Source organism: Palaemon carinicauda, chromosome 6 (genome assembly GCF_036898095.1).
Source record: "Palaemon carinicauda isolate YSFRI2023 chromosome 6, ASM3689809v2, whole genome shotgun sequence".
Lineage (NCBI taxonomy): Eukaryota > Metazoa > Arthropoda > Malacostraca > Decapoda > Palaemonidae > Palaemon > Palaemon carinicauda.
Window position 1 is genome coordinate 182992241 of NC_090730.1, and position 27500 is coordinate 183019740.

Consider the following 27500-nt stretch of genomic DNA (forward strand, 5'->3'; position numbering starts at 1 on the left):
TACATATTTTTATATATATATATATATATATATACATATATATATGTATATATATATATATATATATATATATATATATATATATATATATATATATGTATATATATATATATATATATATATATATATATATATATATATATATATATATATATATATATATATATATATATATATATATATATATATATATATATATATATATATATATATATATACATATATATGTATATATATATATATATATATATATATATATACATACATATATATATATATATATATATATATATATATATATATATATGTATATATATATATATATATACATATACATATATATGTATATATATATATATATATATATATATATATATATATATATATATATATAATCGTTTATTCTGTTACGTCCTATCTGAGTTCTGAATGTAGACCACTTATAATCTATTTTTATCTTCTATTTTATTCATTTGCTTTCAAAATCTTCCTATATGCAGGATAAAAATGCCTTTATGTTTCGACATGGAAATTTTTACATAATCATGATGTTCATTCTGTCTATGAAATGCAGTGTTTTGATATTACATTTGAAATTAATACTCTATGCCCTAAGAAAATTACATTTTCATAGACACTATTGTAATCTACCTTACAATAGGATAATACAGCTAGCTTTGAAGCTGAAAAATTTACGAGAGTTTACATTCCAATAAATAACTCTTTCAAAATTGTTTACACAATCCAATTTCTAGATATCTTACATAGATCAGTAAACAACTCTTCTAGGATGACACTCCAAAATCAAACAATTGTTGTCTAAGTCTGCGGTAGTGCCACAAGCCTCTGTATCATGGTCTTGCACTGTTTTGTGTTAATGTTTTCTTGCTCGAGGGTACACTCTGGCACACTGTTCTAGATGTTTCCTTATATCCTTTCCTCACTGGGCTATTTTTCCCTGTTAGAGCTCGTGGGCTTATAGCATGCTGCTTTTCCAACTAAGGTTGTAGCTTAGCTAATAATAATAATAATAATAATAATAATAATAATGAATATAGAATCTTGCAAGCTATTTTTACATATAATCTTTAAATCTACATTTTGTTTGGCGTTCCACTGAGTAATGGTTGAAGTAAAGACTATGATAGTTAACGAATCGAGATGAAATATTAACTTTTTTCGATGGAAATTTGGAAATGAAAAATATTAATTTTATTTTCACCCTTTCTCACACTTGTAATTTCATGACCGATCATAAGTTTACTAAAATAATGCTCATTTTATCTGTTTAATAAACTATTTTTTTTTTTTTTGTAGAATAATATATTTGATTATTTTCCATCAATAAAGAATAAAATATAAATTATCTTTGTACATGAATACGTCAGCGCCATCTTTTGCAGGAAAAGTTAGTAAAACCAACTGAATTCATGGATATGTCAGAGAACCTAACTGAAATTGAATGACACCATAAATGCAGATCCTTAGTTTTCACGATTCTACGAAGAGTGCTTAGATGGGAAGCTGTTAACTAAAGGTCTAGCTATTTCTCCAGTTGTGTTTTATCGGTGAGTCGTTTAATTCATATTTTCCCACTCGCAAAATGTGGAGATTTTAATCGTATAGTTTAGAAGAGGGATAAATCTGGATTTAATATTCTAAGGTATTTTGAGGTGGATTTTGGTGATAGTGGATAAACTGTGCATATATTCTTTATATAATAAGAGTGTATAATTTTACAATGTAAGTGTTCTTGTTTAGTGTTTGTAGTTTATCTGAGATAAAAATGCCAAACTTTAATTAGTTATAAGTTTTAATCTTGGCAGTAATGTTGAAAACGTACCAAGGTAAAAAGAACTTAATGTTTTATGATTTGATAAATATCTTCATTCATGACATGTATAAACACTCTTATCTTCATCTCATTTACGCTTTTCTAACTACAGTTTTCTTATTTTTACTGAATGAATATATCGCTAATGGTAGATTATAGCAAACTACGAAATATTTGGAAAATATTCATGTAAGTTAAAACTGTAGTAATAACATTAGACATAGAAATGGATATGCAATAACATTTGACATCAGTGTATTCTCTCCACTCTATTATTGAGACTGGGATTTTACCAAAGTACGAAGCTTACGTTATAAGGTTGCCTGAAAATGTGTAAGCTTAATAAAAACAATGATTTTTCGTTATCTCACTGGATTGGATTGATGTAAACAAATTGTAAGATGTATTTGCCAAGATGGTAAACAAAACTTGTGGTAGTAATGTTTGGTTTAATCCACATTATTCTTTATGCTTTTGTAAATTTAATGAGCACTAGCGTTTCAATATAAAGTCTGAAAAAAGAAAAAGGGTAAGGTAGTTCATGGTCTATCCTAATGTCTTATAATTTTCACATTAAGTTTTTCCCACGAATGCTGCAAATTAACCTTGTATTTTATCTATTTTCCCTAGTACAATTATAAAATTCTTTTTAAGCAGTGTTAAATTCCCACTAGCCTCACATTGTTGATCGTGCAGCCTGGTATGTCAGAGCTTTTAAATATTGTGGCGTCAGTGCACCTTAGGCAATGCACTTTAGGAACTACTTTAAGGATTTCTTAGGGATTCCCCTAGAGATTACTTGAAGGTCGTTGGTGTGTCATTTCAATTCCTAACTGCATGAACGTTTGAGTTCCCTACTGTTACCGTTAAAACGTTTACCTGCTGAACAGTTAAAACTTTTGTTTCCTGCCGTAACCATTAAAACGTTTTAGTTCCCACCTGTAACGGTTAAAACGTTTTAGTTCCTTACTGTAACGGTTAAAACGTTTTAGTTCCTTACTGTAACCGTTAAAACGTTTTAGTTCCCTACTGTAAGCGTTAAAACGTTTTAGTTCCCTATTGTAACCGATAAAACGTTTTAGTTCCCTGCTGTAACCGTTAAAATGTTTTAGTTCCCTGCTGTAACCGTTAAAATGTTTTAGTTCCCTGCTGTAACCGTTAAAACGTTTTAGTTCCCTACTTTAACCGTTAAAACGTTTTAGTTCCCTACTGTAACCGTTAAAACGTTTTAGTTCCCTACTGTAACCGTTAAAACGTTTTAGTTCCCTACTGTAACCGTTAACACGTTTCAGTTCCCTACTGTAACCGTTAACACGTTTCAGTTCCCTACTGTAACCGTTAAAACGTTTTAGTTCCCTACTGTAACCGTTAAAATGTTTTAGTTCCCTACTGTTACCGTTAAACGTTTTAGTTCCCTACTGTTACCGTTAAACGTTTTAGTTCCCTACTGTTACCGTTAAACGTTTTAGTTCCCTACTGTAACCGTTAAAACATTTTAGTTCCCTACTGTAACCGTTAAAACGTTTTAGTTCCCTACTGTAACCGTTAAAACGTTTTAGTTCCCTACTGTAACCGTTAAAACGTTTTAGTTCCCTACTGTAACCGTTAAAAAGTTCTAGTTCCCTACTGTAACCGTTAAAACGTATTATTTTCCTGCAGTAACCATTAAAACTTTTTTGTTTCCTGCCGTAACTGTTAAAACGTTATAGTTCCCTGCTGTACCTATTGAAACGTTATAGTTCCCTGCTGTACCCATTGAAACGTTATAGTTCCCTGCTGTACCCATTGAAACGTTATAGTTCCCTGCTGTACCCGTTGAAACGTTATAAATCTCTGCTGTACCCGTTGAAACATTTTAGTTCCCTACTGTACCCGATGAAACTTTTGGTTCCCTGGGACGTTTAGTCCCCTCCTGTACCCGTTGAAACGTTCTATTACCCTGATGTACCCGTTGAAACGTTTTAGTTCCCTACTGTACCAGTTGAAATGTTTAAGTTCCCTGCTGTACCCGTCTAAACATTTTAGTTCCCTGCTATATCAGTTGAAAAAGTTTTAGTTCCCTGCTGTACCCGTTGAAACGTTTTAATTCCCTGCTGTACCGTTGAAACTTTTAACTTCCCTGCTGTACCGTTGAAATTTTTAAGTTCCCCGCTGTGCCCGTTGAAACATTTAGTTCCCTTCTGTACCCGTTGAAACATTTAGTTCCCTTCTGTACCCGTTGAAACGTTTTAGTTCCCTGCTGTACCCGTTGAAACGTTTTAGTTCCCCGCTGTACCCGTTGAAACTTTTAAGTTTCCCGCTTTACCCGTTGAAACTTTAGTTCCCCGCTGTACCCGTTGAAACTTTTTAGTTCCCCGCTGTACCCGTTGAAAATTTTATTTCCCTGCTGTACCCATTGAAACTTTTTAGTTCACCGCTGTACCCATTGAAACTTTTTAGTTCCTCGCTGTACCCGTTGAAACTTTTCAGTTCATCGCTATGCCCGTTGAAACTTTTTAGTTCCCCGCTGTACCCGTTGAAACTTTTTAGTTCCCCGCCGTACCCATTCAAACGTTTTAGTTCCCCGCCGTGCCCGTTGAAACTTTTTAGTTCCCCGCCGTACCCGTTGGAACGTTTTAGTTCCCCGCCGTACCCGTTGGAACGTTTTAGTTCCCCGCCGTACCCGTTGGAACGTTTTAGTTCCCCGCCGTACCCGTTGGAACGTTTTAGTTCCCCGCCGTACCCGTTGGAACGTTTTAGTTCCCCGCCGTACCCGTTGAAACGTTTTAGTTCCCCGCTTTACCTGTTGAAACTTTTTTTTTAAACATAAGACTTACCCGGTAGTTATATATATAGCTTACATCCCTGACGTCAGCTATACAGTATATATAACTACCAGGTAAGTATGTTCAAAAATTTATTTTATAATGAAAATACCATAGTTCCCCGCTGTACCCGTTGAAACGTTTTATTTCCCCGCTGTACCCGTTGAAACTTTTTTAATTCCTTACTGCAACCGTTAAAATGTTTTAGTTCCCTACGGCAACCGTTAAAACGTTTTAGTTCCCTACTGCAACTGTTAAAACGTTTTGGATCCCTCCTGCAACCGTTGAAAAGTTTTGGTTCCCAACTGTAACTGTTAAAATTATTTAGTTCCTTACTGTAACCGGTAAAAGATTTTAGTTCCCTGCTGTAGCCGTTGAAACGTTTGTTCCCTGATGTAACTGTTAGAGCGTTTTAGATCCGTACTGTAACCGTTAAAATGTTTCAGTTCCCTACTGTAACCGATAAAACGTTTGTTCCATGCTGTAATTGTTAGAGCGTTTTAGATCCGTACTGTAAAGCGTTAAAACTTATTAGTTCCCTAATGTAACCGTTAAAACGTTTTAGTTCCCTGATTTAACTGTTAGAGCGTTTTAGATCCGTACTGTAACCGTTAAAACATTTTAGTTCCCTACTCTAACCGTTAAAACGTTTGTTCCCTGTTGTAACTGTTAGAGCGTTTTAGTTCCCTACTGTAACCATTAAAATGTTTTAGTTTCCTACTGTAACCGTTAAAACGTTTTAGTTCCCTACTGTAACCGTTAAAACATTTTAGTTCCCTACTGTAACTGTTAAAACATTTTAGTTCCCTACTGTAACCGTTAAAACATTTTAGTTCCCTACTGTAACCGTTAAAACATTTTAGTTCCCTACTGTACCCGTTGAAACGTTTTAGTTCCCCGCTGTACCCGTTGAAATGTTTTAGTTCCCTTCCGTACCCGTGGAAACTATTTAGTTCCCCGCTGTACCCGTTGAAACGTTTTAGTTCCCCGCTGTACCCGTTGAAAAGTTTTAGTTCCCCGCTGTACCTGTTGAACCGATTTAGTTCCCCGCTGTAGCGGTTGAAACGTTTTAGTTCCCCGCTGTAGCGGTTGAAACGTTTTAGTTCCCCGCTGTACCCGTTGAAAAGTTTTAGTTCCCCGCTGTACCCGTTGAAAAGTTTTAGTTCCCCGCTGTACCCGTTGAAAAGTTTTAGTTCCCCGCTGTACCCGTTGAAACGTTTTAGTTCCCCGCTGTACCCGTTGGAACGTTTTAGTTCCCCGCTGTACCCGTTGGAACGTTTTAGTTCCCCGCTGTACCCGTTGAAACGTTTTAGTTCCCCGCTGTACCCATTGAAACGTTTTAGTTCCCCGCTGTACCCGTAGAAACTATTTAGTTCCCCGCTGTACCCGTTGAAACGAGTCCCACGCTGTACCCGTTGAAACGTTTTAGTCCCACGCTGTACCCGTTGAAACGTTTTAGTCCCCCGCTGTACCCGTTGAAACGTTTTAGTCCCCCGCTGTACCCGTTGAAACGCTTTAGTCCCCCGCTGTACCTGTTGAAACGCTTTAGTCCCACGCTGTACCCGTTGAAACGCTTTAGTCCCACGCTGTACCCGTTGAAACGCTTTAGTCCCCCGCTGTACCCGTTGAAACGCTTTAGTCCCCCGCTGTACCCGTTGAAACGCTTTAGTCCCCCGCTGTACCCGTTGAAACGCTTTAGTCCCCCGCTGTACCCGTTGAAACGCTTTAGTCCCCCGCTGTACCCGTGGAAACGCTTTAGTCCCCCGCTGTACCCGTTGAAACGCTTTAGTCCCCCGCTGTACCCGTTGAAACGCTTTAGTGCCCCGCTGTACCCGTCTAGATGTTCTGGTCCCTTAGTGTACCTTTTGCCATTTCCTTTCTTCCACCCTGCTAACAGATTTTCCTCAAATCTAATAGTTGGCTCTGAAGGAGTTTTAAAAGGGTATAGTGCTGGGACTTCTGACCCAAATATTCCTAATATCCAAGGCAATGTGGCAAGTTTATTTCTAGAAATTAGTCACGCCTGTATTATCTGAAGTTTAAAATCAAATTGTGCAAGTGCTTCATATTTTATTTTTAGAATTCCATGAAGTAATTTGCTTTGTATCTTGTTTCCTATTGTGCTGTTATTTTAGGATACTTAGCAGTGATAAAATATTTTTTGGATTCACAGCTTATTCAAGACTACATCAATTTAGGATTGTGTAACTGTAATGTCGGTTCTTTTACTATGGGTTTTTCTTTGTGAAGTGCTGCTGACTTAGAAGTATTAATGTTGTATAATTTAAATGTCAAACTGGTTACGGCTGCTAGGGCAAAAAAAATTTAAATGCATATCTAAAGCTTGTGGAGAAATGCATAATTTTGAGTTTTTTAAATTGATATGTCATATTGTTTGAGTCATGAGCCTCGCTCTGGCTGGAAAATAATTTACATACTAATAATTTTTATAAATGTTTAATTAACCAGTTTGCTACAGGCAAAGCTAAAGTTTTGTTTGTACCATCTCTGGACTTTAGAGATTTACTTCGATATATATGAAGTGCTAACTGGACAGTGGGTTTTAAGGCAGTAATAACAATTTATGCATATTTGCAGGTGACTGGAGGTGGAGCTGCCGTTCGAAATATCATTAGACAGTCTACGATGTTTGGACTTTGAAGCTATGAACTTTGAGTACAAATGGACTAATTTAGGTAAAGATTTTTGGGAGTACATACTTAATACTTTCCTTGTTGGGAATAAGTCATATCAGGACTGTATTCCTCAATATAATTAACTATATAACCTTGATCATAATGCTAAATATACCAATCAGGTGTAGGGTATCATTTTTTGGAACTTTGAACTATTATTGAAAGGAATGGAAAGTAAGAACTTGTCTCAAGTTCTAAAGCACGAAGGTAATAGGATTTAAGGCTTCTCCAATACTTACTCTTGCAAATTCATTTTAGATGTTTACCCTAGATAAGATCTGCAATAAATTGACCGACATTCATATATCATATATGCACATATTGTAAATATTGTAGACATCATTGTGCACTTGAATGAAGCCATATCTTGATGGTCAGTTAACTAACTTGCAACTGATATTACTATGTAGGCTTAAAAATTAAATATATTCCAAAACAATGTGATTATAGTACTGTTTTTATTTTCAGAATTTTGGAAGCTGTTAATAGATGCTGTTATCATCCGAAGTATGAATTGGCTCTTGGTAGTTTTTCAAAAAGTTTTCCAAGAACTTCCTTTTAAAGGTAATTGAAACTCGGGAATAATCTCTGGTTTAGTAAACTTCTAAGTTACTAATGTTTGACTTTAACCCTAATGTTATGTGCACGTATTAAATCTAACTTTTCAAGGTGTTCTTAGAGCAACTGTACTTCCATCCAAGTAATTGTTATCATTATCACTTGCTAAGCTACAACCCTATTTGGATAAGCATAATGCTACAAGCCAAGGGACTCCAACAAGGAAAATAGCGCCTCGATATCGCAATTCTTGTGAAGTAAAATAACTTCAAGTTTTTCCTATTTGTGGTTTATCTTAACCAAAGAAAAGCCACGTATAGCACAGTGGTAAGGTGTTCTCCTAGCGTTCGCATGGTGGCAGATCAATCCCACCCCTGGACTGTGCGTTCAGGTTGTTTACTAGGGAAGGCACTGCTGTGCCAAGGGTTGGGCTTGCCTGGCAGACGGTCTGGTAAGCGTCTGATGAAACCAAGTAAAACATGACACTTTTAAAGTAAAATTCGGATCTATTGATGAACAAATCTTAAACTGAAAACAAGAGCAGTGAAAAAAGTGTTTTATTCCTTTAAAATAATGTTCATGTGGAATGTAAAGCTGCCATATATCTTTGCTATTGCTAAAGTTCATGAAATGAACTAGAGGGAGCGCTAAACTGTTTCTTTACTTGAAAATTTTTTCTTGAAGTGACATTGAACGCTTAAATAACTTTCAAGATAGTTGATGGCTGTCTTTAGAGTACTATTTACCCCCAGATATAATTCAGTAACTGCTACTCCACAACGAAGATCACTTTATGCATGATGTAGAAAAATATTCCACCTATCTACGGGTAAACTAAATTAGCTAACTTTAAATAAATTTAAAGAATGGAGTTCAAATAGCAAACCAAAATTCTGGTTTTGCAGTTATTTTAGGGAATAAATAAGAACTTTAACGAGCAAGCAATACAATGAATGATTTGGTAAAGAATGCTCAGCTTGGCATACAGTATGTAAGGCACAATATTGTCCGTCATCGGTGAATACAAATATATAATGTAAATGGCAAACAAATTGTGGATTTACAGTTTTCTGCAGAATAAATAATGTTAATGAGGCAATGCAGTGAATAACTTTATATAAAATTTTCACCTTGGCATATGTAAGGTACAATATTTGTCAATCTATGGGTACGGATTTAATGAAATGTTATGCTAAGAGCATAAATATGTACCAGATATAAATTTACTGTTACAGATTTAACCCATTTGGCAAAGATTTTTAGTTGGCATATTTGAGTACTATTGAGTTTTTGGTTCCCGTGATCAAACTAGACTGAAAATTCATAACTAATTAGTATTTTACTTTGTTAAATTATGATAAATTGTATAGTTTCATGTTAGCTTGGTCCCCTTTCGAAGATTTAGTCCACTAAATTTAATCACAGCAGGTTATTAAGTGACTTTTAAATTTAATGGTGTAAAATGTTATATAGCCCAAAGATTTTGTCTAAATCTAATACTTCAAATGATAAACAGTTGTCATAGAAAGTTAAAACTAGTTTAATACTGCAATGAGCTAGCCTTGATTTAACTTAGAAAATATATCTAGTGCAGTTATTTAGTGCTTCTAGCTAGATGAGCAGAATGAATCTCTAGTACACATTAATAAATTAATGCTTCTATCTACAATGTGTAAATCTTATTTAACTTGGAATATGTAAGGTATAATATTCATGTAAGGACATGAATGAGTATGGATTTAATTAAATCTGAATCAATTATGCTAAAAGAAATACCAGATATATTTGTTGACTTAATTATTTATTCAATCCCATTTTGTAAAGATATTTAGGTTTGAATCTTTCCACAATACTAGGTTGTGCTTTCTTGAGCAGATTATTTTAGTTTGTCGTGGTTTAGCTAGGCTACCTGTAGTATCTTTTGAGTATTTTCAGTTTATGATGACCTTTTTTAATATATTTAATAAATTTTGGGAAAAATGAAAACTATATAGTTGCCATAGGTAGCCTTACTGCCCTTATGAATGAAAATTGAACTTAGTTTTCATATCTTGGTCATGAAGGTTTCTCCTTGCATTATAGCAACATTCTAAAAATTCTAAATGTTATCAAAATCTAAAAACGTCAACTATGGTAAATTACAATTCTCTGGATCTCTAACTCTCGGGTCTCTAACTCTCGGGTCTCTAACTCTCGGGTCTCTAACTCTCGGGTCTCTAACTCTATGGGTCTCTAACTCTATGGGTCTCTAACTCTAGGGGTCTCTAACTCTATGGGTCTCTAATTTTATATTTCCTTAATAAATGCTTGTGCTGTTAATACTGATATAATTATAATTTGAGCATATATCGAGGGTTTACTATTGTTTTTTTTCTATTTTTAGATATGTCGTTAATCTGGCTGTGTAAGTTTGGTTGCTAAACTAATAAACAAGAAATTTTACGATAGCAACTGGTCTGAGGATGTTCCAAACTTGGAGAAAGGGTAGTAGCTTGTTGCGTGTGACGATAACGTCTGGTCTGAAGCTGTGCACAACTTGAGAAATGGCAGCAGCTTGTCCCTTGTGACGGTAGCATCTGGTTTGAGGCTGCTCCCAACTTAAGAAATGGCAGTAGCTTGTCCCTTGTGACGATAGCATCTGCTCTGAGGCTGCTCCCAACTTAAGAAATGGCAGTAGCTTGTCCCTTGTGACGATAGCATCTGCTCTGAGGCTGCTCCCAACTTAAGAAATGGCAGTAGCTTGTCCCTTGTGACGATAGCATCTGCTCTGAGGCTGCCCCCAACTTGAAAAATGGCAGTTGCTTGTCACTTGTGACGATAGCATGTGGTCTGTGACTGCTCACAACTAGGGAAAAGGCAGTAGCTTGTAACTTGTAAGCAAATATGTATTTGACAATTTTGTCATGCATACAGTTTATTTTTCTATGCTTTATACTTAAAACATTTAAAGCTATCATGTCCTGACATTGTAACTTCCAATATTATTCTGAGGACTTTCTCAAATCTAAAATATGTTCGATATAGTTTCATTGTCATACCACGACTCTTGTCCATACAAGATATCACTAAACTGATATATAGCCTGATTTTTATGTGCAACTTCGGGTGATTTGATTCCCAAATTTTAACATCTATTATCTGATTTGATTTTCAATCTTTCATTAACTCAAATTATAAAGTTCTTGTATAGAAATCATAGTTCCTGAATACTCAAATGATTCTCCCTCATTATTCTTTTCTCTATATCTCATCGCCTATTGCATATTCTGTTCTCATCATTTGTCTTAATAATGTTTATTTTTATTCCATCTAGCTGTGCAGAATTCTAGAGCTACAGAATTTTTCTCCGTTGCAGACCACTACTGAATGACGAACCTCTTAAGCAATGGATGAAGATATAATCTATATTCTGGTTAGATTTTAGTGGGTCTTAAGGGGTATCTAATCATGACAAAGTATTTTGATACCTATATTCATCCACATTCATAGGATCAGTAACATATGATTTAAATATTTTACTAAAATATATACGTTCCATTTAAAGATTTTATATACTGCCCATCTTGAATGATATACTGCTATATAGTGAAGCATTGATTAGAGAGTTCTTCTTTATTGTGTTGGGGAAGGGGTTGTTAGTTCTGTCAAAACCCCACGGGGTCCACTGTAGGCATTATTAGCTTTAGATTTTTTCATGTTTCTATACCTTTCTATTTTACCTCGGTTAATTCTGAGATTTTGCTGTGCAAGCTCGCAACTTAATAGTACAACTCCAGGGTTTTCTCATCACAAATTATATAAATCAAGTTATAACAATTAAAATATTTAATGATTTAAAGCTAGTCGGTGATTTGTAAAATAAGTGGGTATTACTAAAAATTAGTGTGCCATACAGACTTGAGCAGCAGTACAGATTTTGGTATCTTCATCTTAAGACAAAGCTTGAATTATTTTTAACTACCCTAGTAAAGATTTACGGGCCACTTTGTGAGCCTTTTATAAACAATACCTTTACATCACCTAAATTGTATTAATTCTTCCAGGAAAAAGTTCTTGCATGACCTGAGGACTAATATCTAAATTGTTTTTTATTTTCCAGGATATAACTTTTTGCATGATCTGAGGACTCTAAGAAATATTTAAATTATATTTATTTTTCCAGGATTTAAGTTCTTGCATGAACTGAGGACTCGGTTGAAGAAATTGGATTTGTAAAACTTTGCGACGAGGACGCAACAAGTAGAATTACTTGACGTAGAGGAAAGTGAGAAATTTAATGGTAAGCAATTTTATCTATTTATATATAATCATTGATACGTGAATATAGAGCAAAAGCATTTGAACAAACACGATTGTATATAAGATCATTCTGTAATCAGATCTTTTTTAGCCAGTGTAAAAGAGACTCCCTTTTATTTACAAAGATTAAGTAAAGTACTTCCATGTAGATTTTATTTGTATGCCAGTTTTTTTTTTTTTTTTGAAGGAAAGAATAGATTCTTAAAAAGGAGATTTCTTAAAACAGTTTTCAAAACATATCTCTGTACTTAAATTCAACATTTGTCTATTTTTTGAAAATTATTTCTTTTAAAATAAATGACAGTTCTGCTATGTTCTTTATGTAGATCTAAATTAGTTGATTATATGTAGATCTAAATTAGTTGATTATTCTTGTTTAGTTGAATATTCTTGTTTTGAAATGATAGTTAAAAAGTGTTATATAATATCCGAATTTTCTTTGTTTAAAAAAAATTCTTTTCAGATGAAGCTGCTGGAATGGTTGATGACGAACTTATGATCATTTGCCGGAATATCAAGTTACATTTGCATGGGTGAATGTTTTCTCCAGTATTCAAGAAAATTCGTCACTGAAAAACATTTGATCGGGTGAATATTTTCTCCAGTATTCAAGAAAATTCGTCACTGAAAAACATTTTTGATCGATGCTTCAATTTAAGGCATTTTAGCTAAAAAGATCTCAAGTTGTTGATCCTAAATGTCACCATCACTTAAGAATATTTCATCACTGACAAGAGAGGATTAAGGGTTGAAGAACTAATACCAGGGTTAAAGAACAAAGACCATAAAGATAATTCCTGTATTGAATAACTAGATTTGAAATAAACTTACTTGGAAAAAAGAAAATATCATTGAACCTATTGAGGAAAAAATGATTTATTTCTTAATTACGTTGGCAGTTAATACATATATCTACACTACTTTTCCAGTTCTTAATTTATTACATAATACGAGCTCGATTTGTGCTTAAATGTTTTAATTTAAATTAAATTTAACAGTACATGTTGCCTTCTTTATTCTTTTGCAGTACATGTTGCCTTCTTTATTCTTTTGCAGTACATGTTGCTGCTGTTTTTGCTTTCTTTAAAAGAATAAACTCTTTATGCTCCTTCTGTATCCTTTGCTTCCTGGTTGCTCTGCTCTCCCTTCTGTTTACTCTCCTCCCTCAGAACCTTTTTCACAGTAGCATAGCTTCGTGATAAATACCGCCACAGAACTAGATTTTCCTCGGTCTTGCATAGCTAATTCTTGCCTGAATTTAGCTGTGTAGAATGTAACTATCCCTCCCATTCCCTTTCTTTTGCTGCAACCCTCGCCGTCAGAAACTGGACTCTAGCCACGCTACTGTAACTTCCCAAGCTTGTATTCGCCACGCTACCGTAACTTCTAGACCTTGTAGTTGCAACGCTACCGTAACTTCCACCAGACCTTATAGTTGCCACGCTACCGTAACTTCCAGACCTTGTAGTTGCCACTCTACTGTAACTTCCAGACCTTGTAGTTGCCACTCTTCTGGAACTCTGAAGAACCTGCAGTAGAATAATTAACAAAAATTAGGTTTACTTTACAAACTTTACACATCAAGAATTATGTATTTTATGTATGTTCACTCCTTTTACCTGTTAATGCAGTTTCTATCAAGTATAAGAAATATTGCATTAATGCAAAACACCTAACCTATTTATTTAGTTTTAAGTTTAATTGTAGCTAATCTGTCTGGCATGAGACATTATATGGAAATAAACTATTCCAAGTACCTTAGTTTAAATTAGTTTAATTATCTGCTACTTTTATATGACAAGGGGAGGCAAGCAACTGTTATCCAAGGAACTTGGGCATAAAAAAAATGGTGAAAGTAAAGAAGTGAACATAATATTTCAGTAAAAAAAAGTAAACGAGATAAACCTGGGCAAGAAGAATTGAACAATAAACTTGGGAAAGTAAGGAATTGAACATTCTTGATCAGTAAAATAAGGGAACGATAATCATGGGAGAGAAAACTTGAACAATAATGAACTTTAACTAAAAAAAAGAACATTAAGCTTGAGAAGGAAAGTGAACAATAAATCACAAAAAGTAAATAAACTAGGGAAAGTAAAGTTAATAATAATTGGGGAACCAAAAGAGTAAGCAATAAACTAAGGAAAGTTAAGCGACATGAAATATATCTGAATTTTTTATTCAATTTCCTTCCTTTAATAGTACATGTTGCTATTTCTGCTTTCTTTATTCTTTCTCAAAATATACTCTACTCTTGTTGCTCATTCTGGATCCTCTGCGTCCTGCTTCTGCTCTCCCTTCTGTTTACTCTCCTCCCTCTGAACCTTTGCACTGTAGCATAGCTTCGTGATGAAATACCACCATGTGGCCGTTTGATTGGAGGCTAGATTTTCCTCGGGGTCTTGCATGGTTAAGTTCTTGCCTGTGCGGAGTTAAACTATCCCTCATTCCCTGGTTTCTGCTGCAACTTTCACCTCAGGGAAATGTGAACTAGCCATCAGGTAACTCTGGACTCTACCTCTTATATGTATAACTTGTTGCCTTGTAGCTGACAGATCTTGTAGTTGCCGCGCTTCTGTAACTTCTGTAACTTCCCGCACTTGTAGTTGCCATGCTACTGTAACTAGGCGACCTTGTAGTTGCCGCGCTTCTGTAACTTCTGTAACTTCCCGCACTTGTAGTTGCCACGCTGCTGTAACTACACGACCTTGTAGTTGCCGCGCTTCTGTAACTTCCCGCACTTGTAGTTGCCACGCTACTGTAACTAGATGACCTTGTAGTTGCCGCACTTTTGTAACTTCCATACCTTTTAGTTGCCACGCTTCCGTAACTTCCAGACCATGTAGTTGCCACGCTTCCGTAACTTCCAGACCTTGTAGTTGCCCCGCTTCCGTAACTTACATACCCTGCAGTTGCCCCGCTACCGTAGCTTCCATACCCTGCAGTTGCCACGCTTCCGTAACTTCCATAACCTGCAGTTGCCACGCTTCCGTAACTTCCATAACCTGCAGTTGCCACGCTTCCGTAACTTCCAGACCTTGCAGTTGCCACGCTTCCGTAACTTCCATAACCTGCAGTGGCCACGCTTCCGTAACTTCCAGACCTTGCAGTGGCCACGCTTCCCTAACTTCCAGACCTTGTAGGGGCCACGGTTCCGTAACTTGTAGTGGCCACGCTTCCTTAACTTCCAGACCTTGTAGTTGCCACGGTTCCATAACTTCCAGACCTTGTAGTTGCCACGTTACTGTAACTTCCAGTCCTTGTAGTTGCCACGTTACTGTAACTTCCAGTCCTTGTAAATGCCATGCTACTGTAACTTCCAGACCTTTTAGTTACCATGCTACTGTAACTTCCAGACCTTGTAGTTACCACTCTTGTAACTTCCAGACCTTATAGTTACCACTCTTGTAACTTTCAGACTTTGTAGTTACCACACTACTGTAACTTCCAGACCTTGTAGTTGCCACTCTACTGTAACTTCCAGATCTTGTAGTTGCTACTGTACTGTAACTTCCAGACCTTGTAGTTGCCACTACTGTAACTTCCAGACCTTGTAGTTGCCACTCTACTGTAACTTCCAGACCTTGTAGTTGCCACTCTACTGTAACTTCCAGACCTTGTAGTTGACACTCTGCTGGAACTTTCCTTAGAACCTGCAGTTGAATGATTAACAACTTCAGGTTTACATTATAAACTTTAAACATCAAGAATTATTATGTGTTATTATTTATGTTCACAGTCCTTTTACCTGTTAATGTAGTTTTCTATCAAGTATAAAAAATATTGCTTCAAAGCAAAACACTTATCCTATTTATTCTGATTTAACTCAGTTTAATTATAGCTATTCTGTCTAGCATGAGACATTATATGGAAATAAACTATTCCAAGTACCTTTTAAATGCCTTTTTAGAACTGAACAGTTTGAATTTAATTAGCTCAGTATAAATTTTAATTATCTGCTACTTTTATATGACAAAGGAGGCATGCAGCTGTTACCCAAGGAAGTTGGGCATAAAAAAACAAAAACAAAAAATGGTTCAGTAAAAGAAGTGAACGAGATAAACTTGAGCAAGAAAAATTGAACAATAAACTTGGGAAAGTAAGGAATTGAACATTCTTGAGCTGTAAAATAAGGGAACGATAAACATGGGAGAGAAAACTGAACAATGAACTTGGTAAACTAAAAGAAATGAACATTAAGCTTGAGAAAGTGAACAATAAATCACAAAAAGTAAATAAACTAGGGAAAGTAAAGTGAATAATAAATTGGGAACCAAAAGAATAAGATGTAAACTAGGGAAAGTTAAGAGACATGAAATATATCTGTGACTGTTTTATTCAATTTCCTTTAGTAGTACATGTTGCTGTTTCTGCTTACTTTATTCTTTCTCATAATATACTCTACTCTTGTTGCTCATTCTGGATCCTATGCTTCCTGCTTCTGCTCTCCCTTCTGTTTACTCTCCTCCCTCTGAACCTTTGCACTGTAGCATAGCTTCGTGATGAAATACCACCATGTGGCCGTTTGATTGGTGGCTAGATTTTCCTCGGGGTCTTGCATGGTTAAGTTCTTGCCTGTGTGGAGTTAAACTATCCCTGGTTTCTGCTGCAACTTTCAACAGAGGGAAATGTGATCTAGCCGTCAGGTAACTCTGGACTCTACCTCTTGTATGTGTAACTTTTTGCCTTGTAGCTGAAAGACCTTGTAGTTGCCGCGCTTCTGTAACTTCCCGCACTTGTAGTTGCCACGCTACTGTAACTAGATGACCTTGTAGTTGCCGTGCTTCTGTAACTTCCAGACGTAGTTGCTGCGCTTCTGTAACTTCCATACCTTGTAGTTGCTGCGCTTCCGTAACTTCCATACCCTGTAGTTGCTGCGCTTCCGTAACTTCCATACCCTGTAGTTGCTGCACTTCCGTAACTTCCATACCCTGTAGTTGCTGCACTTCCGTAACTTCCATACCTTGTAGTTACTGCGCTCCCGTAACTTCCATACCTTGTAGTTGCTGCGCTTCCGTAACTTCCATACCTTGTAGTTGCTGCGCTTACGTAACTTCCATACCTTGTAGTTGCCGCGCTCCCGTAACTTCCAGACCTTGTAGTTGCCACGCTCCCGTAACTTCCAGACCTTGTAGTTGCCACGCTCCCGTAACTTCCAGAACTTGTAGTTGCCACGCTCCCGTAACTTCCATACCTTGCAGTTGCCACGCTTCCGTAACTTCCAGACCTTGCAGTTGCCACGTTCCCGTAACTTCCAGACCTTGCAGTTGCCACGCTTCCGTAACTTCCAGATCTTGCAGTTGCCACGCTTCCGTAACTTCCAGACCTTGCAGTTGCCACGCTTCCGTAACTTCCAGACCTTGCAGTTGCCACGCTACTGTAACTTCCAGTCTTTGTAGTTGCCACGCTACTGTAACTTCCAGTCTTTGTAGTTGCCACGCTACTGTAACTTCCAGTCCTTGTAAATGCCATGCTACTGTTACTACCAGACCTTGTAGTTGCCACGCTACTGTAACTTCCAGACCTTGTAGTTACTACTCTACTGTAACTTCCAGACTTTGTAGTTACCACACTACTGTAACTTCCAGACCTTGTAGTTGCTACTCTACTGTAACTTGTAGACTTTGTAGTTGCCACTCTACTGTAACTTCCAGACCTTGTAGTTGCCACTCTACTGTAACTTCCAGACCTTGTAGTTGCCACTCTACTGTAACTTCCAGACCTTGTAGTTGCCACTCTACTGTAACTTCCAGACCTTGTAGTTGCCACTCTACTGTAACTTCCAGACCTTGTAGTTGCCACTCTACTGTAACTTCCAGACCTTGTAGTTGCCACTCTTCTGGAACTTTCCGAAGAACCTGCAGTAGAATAATTAACTTTAGGTTTACATTATAAAATTTAAACATCAAGAATTATTATGTATTATTATGTATGTTCATAGTCCTTTTACCTGTTAATGTAGTTTTCTATCAAGTATAAAAAATATTGCTTTAAAGCAATACACTTAACCTATTTATTTAGTTTTAAGTTTAATTATAGCTATTCTGTCTAGCATGAGACATATGAAAAACTAACCCAAGTACCTTTTAAATGACTTTTTAGAACTGAACAGTTTAAAGTTTAAACTGATTAAAGTTTAATTAGTTCAGTTTAAAGTTTAATTATCTGCTACTTTTATATGACAGGGGGGGGGATGCAGCAATTATCCAAGAAACTTGATAATAAAAACAGAACTATAAATTAGCGAAAGTAAAGAATTGAACATATTGGTTCAGTAAAAAAAAAGTGAACGAAAAACTTGGGAAAGAAAAATTGAACAATAAACTAGGGAAAGTAAAGAACTGAACATACTGGGTCAAAAAGAAAAAAGTGAACGATAAACTTGAACAACAAACTGGTGTAAGTAAAGAATTGAACATTATTGATCAGTAAAAAAGGGAACGATAAACATGGAAATGAAAAAGTGAACAATAAACTTGGTTAACTAAAAAAAATGAACATTAAGCTTGAGTAAGTAAAGTGAATAAATGACACAAAAAGTGAATAAAATAGGGAAAGTAAAGTGAACAATAAAAGAGTGCAATAAACTAGGGAAAGGGAAGTGAACAGTTAGGAGACCAAAAATGTGAACAAACTAGGTTAGTGAAAAAAAATAAAATAGAAAAATAAAGTAGTCAAACGAAAGAACCCCAAAAAAGCTAATAGGAAACTAAAAAAGGGATTGGGAAACTAAAAAAGTGATTAGGAAACCAAAACGGAGCAACAAATTAGGAAACCAAAACAGCGGACAATCAATTAGGAAACCATAAACTAACAATAATTAAACCAAAAAAAATAAATAACAATTTAGGGAACCCAAAAAAGTAAACAATAATTTAGGAGACCAAAAAGTGAATAACGAAAAACAAACTGAAGTGAACATTAAAGGAAACTAAAAATGTAGAATAAAACTGGACGAAGTAAAATAAAAGTGAACAGTTCATTCAATTTACCTCTTAAGACCCTCATTTGATCATTCACGACGATAGTTGTCAGAAATCAAGTCTGCAAAGGTTCCTCATTTGAACGTTCATGAAGCTGGTTAGCAGCCATGGCAGTCATTGGGTCTGAAAAAATATATCAGTGGGAGTAAAATTGTAAATTACAATACTCACATTTTATATAGAAATTTCCTTGAAATAAATTCAAATTGTTTAATAATTATTTCATGGTGATAGTACCATATACAAGGGATTTTATAGAATAAGCTTAAGTTAACATTCAACCGTAATGGACAAAGGGTTGGTGCATAAGGTAGGTTGATATGGCCGGAATCTGTTACCTTATAATAAGCTTAAGTAACCATCCAACCTTGAAGGTTATGTGCAGGTAACCATCCAACCTTAAAGGTTATGTGCATAAGGTAGGTTGATATGGCCGGAATCTTTTACCTTATAGCTTAAGTATGCCATCAAGAACTTTACAGTATGCCACCAAGAAAAATTATCAGTCTCTAGCAAGATCATATGTTTGGATTTTACTTAAGTCTAATTTAAATAATCTAAATAATATATGAACAGTTTCAAACTCCCGCCTCTTAATTCCTGAAACTTTTTAATTTCCCCTAAACCACAAATATAACGTTTGTTTTTCTTATCTTTCTAAAAACAATTATCAAGTTGCCAGTCTAGAAATAAAGATGCTACAGTAACCTCTATTAACTTTCTAGAAGCAGTTAATTATAAAAGTAACCAGTTTAGAAATAAAGATTCTACAATAACCTAACTTTCTAGAAGCAGTTAGATTATCAAGTAATCAGTTTAGAAATAAAGATGCTACAGTAACCTCTATTAACTTTGTAGAAGCAGTTAATCACAAGTAACCAGTTTAGAAATAAAGATGATACAGTAACCTCTGTATTAATGCTACCTATACTGATTATTCCTTTCACCAATCCAGCACCAATCTACTTTAAAATGCTATAGGTAAAAATATCTATTTTTCATGACTTTGTCCTTTATTTTTTTTTTAATTCTTCAACAGGTTGGCCCTATAAATCTACATAGAATTCACTGAAGTGTTAAAGGTACTTTTAAAACGCACAAGAATAGTTACAAATTCCAAACCTTGTGAGAAATTACAGGCTTTGGATATTCATGCAAATAATTGCATAATTATTTAAGTTACCAACATTATAAAACTGCTTATCTTTCATGCTGTAAGATTAAAAGCTATAAAAAATGCCAGTTTAGTTTACAGACTCAAAATAGTTTGAATGCAACGGTCTTCCTTCACAAAATCAGAGCCTCCATATTTCAAAGCTTCCGTATTTTCATAAGAAAATTCTACTTCAGAAATCCTTGGTCTTACAGGGGCATTGGACAGCACTTCGTCAGGTCATAAGAAGTCTTGGGCATACGTAGAAACCACTGATCCACGATCTGAAAAAATTTACATTGTTTAATTGGATCAAAATATCCATAAAGTATCAACTAAATGAGCTATATGTTTTGAAAACTATTATATTAAATTTAAATTAAGCAGCTCTTCTAGGAGAGGGACTCCTAAATCAAACTATTTTTCTTTAGTCTTGGGTAGCGCCATAGCCTTTGTACATTAGTCTTCCTCTGTCTTTGGTTTAGAGTTTTCTTGCTTGAGGATACACAAGGGCACACTATTCTATCTTATTTTTCTTATTCTTGTTTTGTTATGATTTTATAGTTTATGAAGGAGATACTTAATGTTACTCTTAATTTTAATTTTTCCTTATTTCTTTTCCCCACTAGGCTATTTTCACTTTTGGAGCCCATGGGCTTATAGCATGCTGCTTTTCCAGCTAGGGTTGTAGCCTAGCAAGTAACTAACTATTACAATAATAATTATATTTCAGCTATACCTAATTTATTTGATGTTGAGGTTGGACAGCAAGACTAATGACAAGCTGAAACAGATGTTAAGCAGAAGACTAGCAAACAGATTAAGGATACTAGCGATAAGACTACAGAAAAGATTCTGGAAAATATGTTAATCCAAAAAATAAAATTATGTCCAAACTTATGGCTGTTTACGTAAATTGGAGATTTTGCTTGACCTTACAAATTTAATAATGTCGCAGTTTTTATTTACATATCAATTATTCCCTGCAAGTTTCATTACTCTACGATCAAAATTGTGGCCAGGAAGCTATTCACAAAACACACTAACGGGCGAAAACAACCTCCTTCCAACTACGTGGTACTTAAACTAAAGCCCTGTCCACACGATCGAGCATTCCCGACGGGCAAACAGTGATACCAGGTCAATAGTTATTGAAAATGAGGATTGATGACGTCAGTAGTGAGAAAACTAAAGGCAGGGATCTGGCAACACTGTATGATGCCAGGTCCCTGTCTGGTTTTCCTGCTTCTGACGTCATTGACCCTCATTCTTACAAACTACGTGTATTGTGATCTGGTATCACCGTTTGCCCGTCGGGCATGCTCGATCGTATAGACAGGGCTTAACCCTATAACAAGGCCTACTTTCGGTCTTATTATTTTTAATGACACAGAATTCTATGAAAATTAATGCAATAGAATGAGTGACCATAAATATAGGAAGCTTCTAATCTAAATTTCTGTTGCAGTCACTAAATTTACCATCAAACTACCTTGTATTCACAAAATTATGTCTTATACATTAAAAACCTATTATTCTTACCTTTGTGTATATAATGTATTGTATTGCCAAGTGTAGTATTTTGGCTTTATCTGGACTTGAAGTAAATAATTATTGTAAACATGAGCTGTATGTTGTGGTCAATAAAATATCTATCTCTCTCTATTTGCAGCCTGGATCGAAGATAAAATATACAATTTTTACCAGAATGCTTTCTATTTAATTTCAAATTGTTGGACTCTAAACCACTGGTGAAAATTGCGGTTACTCTGGGAAATCCTTGGTGGAAAAAAATATGTTTTAAGTTTTAAGAAAACCAAGTACACCAACTATCAATGGGAAATGGAAATAAAAATAAAAACGCTCGACAAAAACGCCCGCTTCAAATATGCTAATTAAGTCATGAACACAATCTTCCGCTGAAGTTACATCGATGAAGGCTTGGGCGACTTCTAATTAGCTTAAGAATTTCAATAAATCTTACTAAAGGCAACTTTAGATAATTATTATACTTAAACCTGCAAATCCGGAATATCTACATTAGTCTTAAGGATTTCAAACTTGTCAATACCAATTGTTAAGGGTATCAAATACATGAAATCAGTTAACCATAAATGGGAACTATCATTTTAGCCTAAGATTAAGTCTATTAAACTAATACCACTTGTTAAGGGTATCTTAATTATAAAATTAACCATAAATCACCGTAAATGCGGACTATTTATTATAGCCCCAGCTTAAGGCTATCAACCTTATACCAGTTGGTAAGGTTTGCTTTAAATAAAATTTTACAAATAAATGACCGCAAATGACTATATTTCGCCTTAAGGTTAAAATTAGTACACAAACTATCTTTCTTTCCCAGCTTTCCAAAATAGTCGACATTCGAGTAAAAAATGACTTGCAAAACACATTTCGATTGGTAAGTAAATTCTGTCCCACCTCTTACTTTATTGTATACACTGGAAAGTTCTCAATTCATATTAGTGGCTGTTTCAGTAGCAAGAACAGTGCTTGCATATACACTTAAGAATATTAATCTACAAAACGGTAAAGTCGATTGACAATTCCTTGCAAGTCACTGACTATTACATATATATTTAAAAATTTTGTTTAATGATTACTAGCTCCTTATTTTAAGAAACTACTTTCAAATACGCTATTTGAGGTTATTCCTTTTGAAAAAAATTTATATGTATACTAATGTGGTGATAAGAAGTTAATGTACACACTAAACATTTTTTTCAGTGGGATACCAATTATGGTAAATGTGTAGGAGAGCTCCGCGCTCGATTTAAAAGTTTCTAAAAGTAGAAAACGAAAGAAAACAGTAAATTAGAGCTACGGTTACCTTGAAACTGTGAGATAATCCTCCTACAACCACCTAACTCTTACACAGAAAATGTAAACATAAACCTACTACTACAATTATGGGGGACCCCAGAGGGAAGCGGGGTTTTTGGGTGGGGGGAGGAGGAGAAAAGTGATTTTTCGGGGCACTACCGAACCTAATACAACTACCTACCCTACCTTGGGGGCCATGTACCCCTACCTAGGCCTACCGGGGGGGGGGGGGGGGCTTCGCCCCCCCCCTGCGACCCCCCCTTAAGGCCACAGTAATTTTCAGGGCACCACCGAACCTAAGACACCCACCTAACCTAGCCTATGGGACCCTGTACCCCTACCTAGGCCTACCGGGGGGGGGGGGCCTCCGCCCCCCCTGCGACCCCCCCCCCTTAAGGCCACATTGAGTTTCAGTTCAAACGAAACAAATTCAAATGAAAACGCCTTTTGCAAAAAAAGGAACACGAACTTCAAATCAGTCTCAATAGCTAACTTACCTTTGAAACAAGACACGAAAAAATGGCACCTCCTCTTCCTTTTCCCACGAGTAACCACACTACGATCACACCGGAATGCTAATTTGTTGTAATCTATACGGCACACATTTTCACAATTAGGGCACTTTTTCTCTGCCAAAATCAAACCATGACGTTGAGCAAATGCAATTAGCAAATCAACTTTCCCTGAATAATGTACACAAAAATCCCCATAAGAAATAAAGCATTTGTCACAAGTGACACAGTCGGAACGGGATGAAGGTCCTGCTAATTGCTCTATACTTCACGGCAAAATGAGCTTTTCAGTTTGAAGGGAGATCCGAGACGTGCAAAAATATTCCTCCGCGGAACTTCACGTAAACTGTGGTAACTGGTGGAAAAATAGCAGGGATAAGTGAAGTAATAAGTGTCAGCATTGGCTAGATTTGTAAAAACCGCCATGATTGGTTTTCAAACAGTGTGACGTCAAGAAAACACCTGTTATTGGTTAGAATAGCATTGAGAACTAGTTTGCCATACGCAGTAAGGCGGTGAAACAGCTCATTTTAGCCTAGACATCACACAGTGAACAAAAACAAACACTTAGAAAAAATCCAAGTGAAACATAACTATACACACGAATATCTTCGTTAAATAGAAGCTGCTCATATATTGACTATTATATAAGCGTTCTATATGATATAATAGTGAATTGTAGGTGTTTAAATTCTTCAAGATCTTCCGCGGAGCTCTCCTACACATTTACCCCAATTATATATACAATGCTTCCGAAATGATCAAATTAGTAACATTTCTTTCCTCAGAGAAGCTCTACAAGGTTTCCAGAAGGCTAAAATCACTGGCAATAACATCATTTGTACTTTGTCGCAGCCTCTACAACGTTTAAAGTACCCCCAAAAGGCTAAAATACACTAGCTGCACCACCACTTGCACTTGTCATTGGCAGTTTACCTGCAAGACAGCTTCTACAACTTTGATTAAGCTTCCACAATGTTCAAATCACCGGAGTAGGGAAACCGTAAAAAAATAATTTGGGAGCCTTTGTAGGGTGACGGGCAGATCCCGTAGAAAACGGGAATATTCTGAACTGTGGCCGTCGTTCTAAAAACGATTTTGGCGGGAGAAGCTAACTTGAAAAACCCACCTAACCTATGCTAAAAGCCGTAACCTTACCCAGGGGGTTCGACCCCCCGGACAACCCCCTTACACAACAGTTTCCTTACCTACGAGTACAACGGGAGAAGCTAACTTAATAAACCCACCTAACCTATGCTAAAAGCCGTGTCCTTACCCAGGGGGGCTGCGCCCCCCCGGACCCCCCCTTACACATCATATTTAAGATCCGTAGACCATTTCCAAACGTTTTTATTCCATACAAGATAACAGTCTGAGCGATAATAAGCAAATTAGGGCGCTTGGCCATAGCGCTACAAACTACCCATAATTTGTTAAAAGCCGAACTTAATAAATATACCAATAAGATTCCAAAAAATCTCACGACTAAAATTTAGAAAAGTAAACAATATAAGACACTAATAACCCGAATTCCAATTACCAATATCGAGTCAAGAAAACTAACGTCCATTATTAATTAATTTACCAAACAAATCTCGATTCTGGTGGAAATCAGGCCTCCATACCTTCTATTGGAGTATTTGAAAAAAATGAATTTAAAAATTAATCAGTGTAAATATAATATACCTTTAAGAGAACCACTTGATTACCCGCTTTTCCCAATCTTATTTATCTATGTTCATATACTCGACGATTTCATAAGAAATAACTTTAAAAGGTAGACAAACAATTACAAGCAGCAGATTAAGTTTCACAGCACTTTGAAGAAAAAGTCACAAAAAAAAAAACTAACGTGTCCTCAAGAGAGTCAAGCTCAGAAAATATATAACAAGTTTTTAGCCAAAACTATAAAAAAAAAGAAAAAAAACAAAACAAGGACTCAACTAACTGGAAGTGACCCTCATAAAATGCGCCATCTATCGTGGATGAAACAAACCATCATATCAATTTTCTTTTGATTTCCTAAAGTGGAGGGGATACTAATGATTTGGATACAGTACTTGCATATACACAAGAATATTAATCTACAAAACCGTAAAGTCGATTGACAATTCCTTGCAAGTCACTGGCTATTGCATATTTATTTAAAAACTTTTAATGATTACTCGCTCCTTATTTTGAGAAACTACTTCCAAATACGCTATTTGAGGTTATTCATTTTGAAAAAAAATTATATACTGTATACCAATGTGGTGATAAGAAGTTTCTGTATACACTAAACATTTTTCAGTGGGATACCAATCATATATACAATGCTTCCGAAATGATCAAATCAGTAAAAGTTCTTTCCTTAGAGAAGCTCTACAAGGTTTCCAGAAGGCTAAAATCACTGGCAATAACATCACTTGCACTTTGTCACAGCTAATATAACGTCTAGGGCACCTCCAAAAGGCAAAAAATACACTAGCTGCACCACCACATGCACTTGTCACTGGCAGTTTACCTGCAAGACAGCTTCTACAACTTTGATAAAGCTGCCACAATGTTCAAATCACCGGAGTAGGAAACCGTAAAAAAAATAATTTGTTAAAAGCTGAACTTAATAACTATACCAACAAGATTTCAAATAATCTCAACAGATTGAAATTTAGAAAAGTAAACAATATAAGACACTAATCACCCGATTTCCAATTACCAATATTGAGTCAAGAAAACTAACGTCCATTATTAATTAATTCACCCAACAAATTTCGATTCTGATGAAAATCAGGCTTCCATACCTTCTATTGGAGTATTTGAACAAATTAATTTAAAAACTGCTTTGTGTAAATATAACAATATACCTTTAAGAGAACCACTTGATTACCCACCTTTCACAATGTTTTTTTTTCTCTGTTCATATACTCGACGATTTCATAAGAAATAATCTTTGAAAGGTAGACAAACACTTACAAGTAGCAGATAAAGTTTCACAGCACTTTGAAGAAAAACTCACATTAAAAAAAAAAATAACTAATGTGTCCTCAACAGAGTCAAGCTCGGAAAATATGTAATTCAAGTTTTTAGCCAATACGATGAAAAAAAAAAAAAAAAAAAAAAAAAAAAACAAGGACTCTAATTGGAAGTGACACTCACAAAATGCGCCAACTATCGTAGATGAAACAAACCTTCATATAAATTTTCTTTGATTTCCTAAAGTGGAGGAGATACTAATAATTTGGATACAGTGCTTGTATATACACTTAAGAATATTGATCTACAAAACGGTAAAGTCGATTGACAATTCCTTGCAAGTCACTGGCTATTACATATATATTTAAAAACTTTGTTTAATGATTACTCGCTCCTTATTTTGAGAAACTACTTTTAAATACGCCATTGAGGTTAGTCCTTTTGAAATTTTTTTTATATACTGTATACCAATGTGGTGGTAAGAAGTTAGTGTATACACTAAAAAAATTTTCAGTGGGATACCAATTATATATACAATGCTTCCGAAATGATTAAATCAGTAAGTTCTTTCCTCAGAGAAGCTCTACACGGTTTCCAGAAGGCTAAAATCACTGGCTATAACATCACTTGCACTTTGTCACAGCTAATATAACGTTTAGAGCACCCCCTAAAGGCAAAAAATACACTAGCTGCACCACCACATGCACTTATCACTGGCAGTTTCTTAACTACAACACAGCTTCTACAACTTTGATAAAGCTTCCACAATATTCAAATCACCGGAGTAGGAAACCGTAAAAAATTATATGTTAAAAGCTGAATCTAATGAATATACCAACAAGATTCCAAATAATCTCAACAAGAC

At 35.6% G+C, this 27500-nt stretch overlaps 1 protein-coding gene and 1 long non-coding RNA gene across 15 annotated transcripts in view; one reads left to right on the plus strand and one right to left on the minus strand.

The window, feature by feature from the left end:
* The first annotated feature begins 1501 nt into the window (after window positions 1-1501).
* LOC137642859 (uncharacterized) lies at window positions 1502-13179 on the plus strand. 5 transcript variants are annotated; one of them, XR_011044914.1, is made up of 7 exons: window positions 1502-1568; window positions 7237-7334; window positions 7803-7898; window positions 10276-10765; window positions 11206-11304; window positions 12055-12171; window positions 12655-13179. It is a non-coding gene; the product is annotated as an uncharacterized lncRNA (long non-coding RNA). The 5 variants fall into 5 exon arrangements; XR_011044912.1 differs by having other exon boundaries at window positions 1550-1663; XR_011044913.1 differs by having other exon boundaries at window positions 1550-1663; window positions 11248-11304.
* A 1177-nt stretch (window positions 13180-14356) lies between these two features.
* LOC137642857 (ice nucleation protein-like) overlaps window positions 14357-27500 on the minus strand; it is a 13545-nt gene continuing 401 nt past the window's right edge. For 2 of the 10 annotated variants that reach the window (XM_068375724.1, XM_068375729.1), the window contains exons 2-4: window positions 20541-20611; window positions 19184-19297; window positions 16512-18049 (exon numbers count right to left, since the gene is read on the minus strand). In XM_068375724.1, the coding sequence (XP_068231825.1) occupies window positions 16851-18049; window positions 19184-19199 (1215 nt within the window). In that variant the 5' untranslated portion in view covers window positions 19200-19297; window positions 20541-20611 and the 3' untranslated portion in view covers window positions 16512-16850. Of the gene's footprint in view, window positions 15845-16511; window positions 18050-19183; window positions 19298-20361; window positions 20612-25369; window positions 25431-27500 lie in introns of those variants that run through there. The other 8 variants (XM_068375723.1, XM_068375727.1, XR_011044911.1 and 5 more) reach the window with 7 other exon arrangements.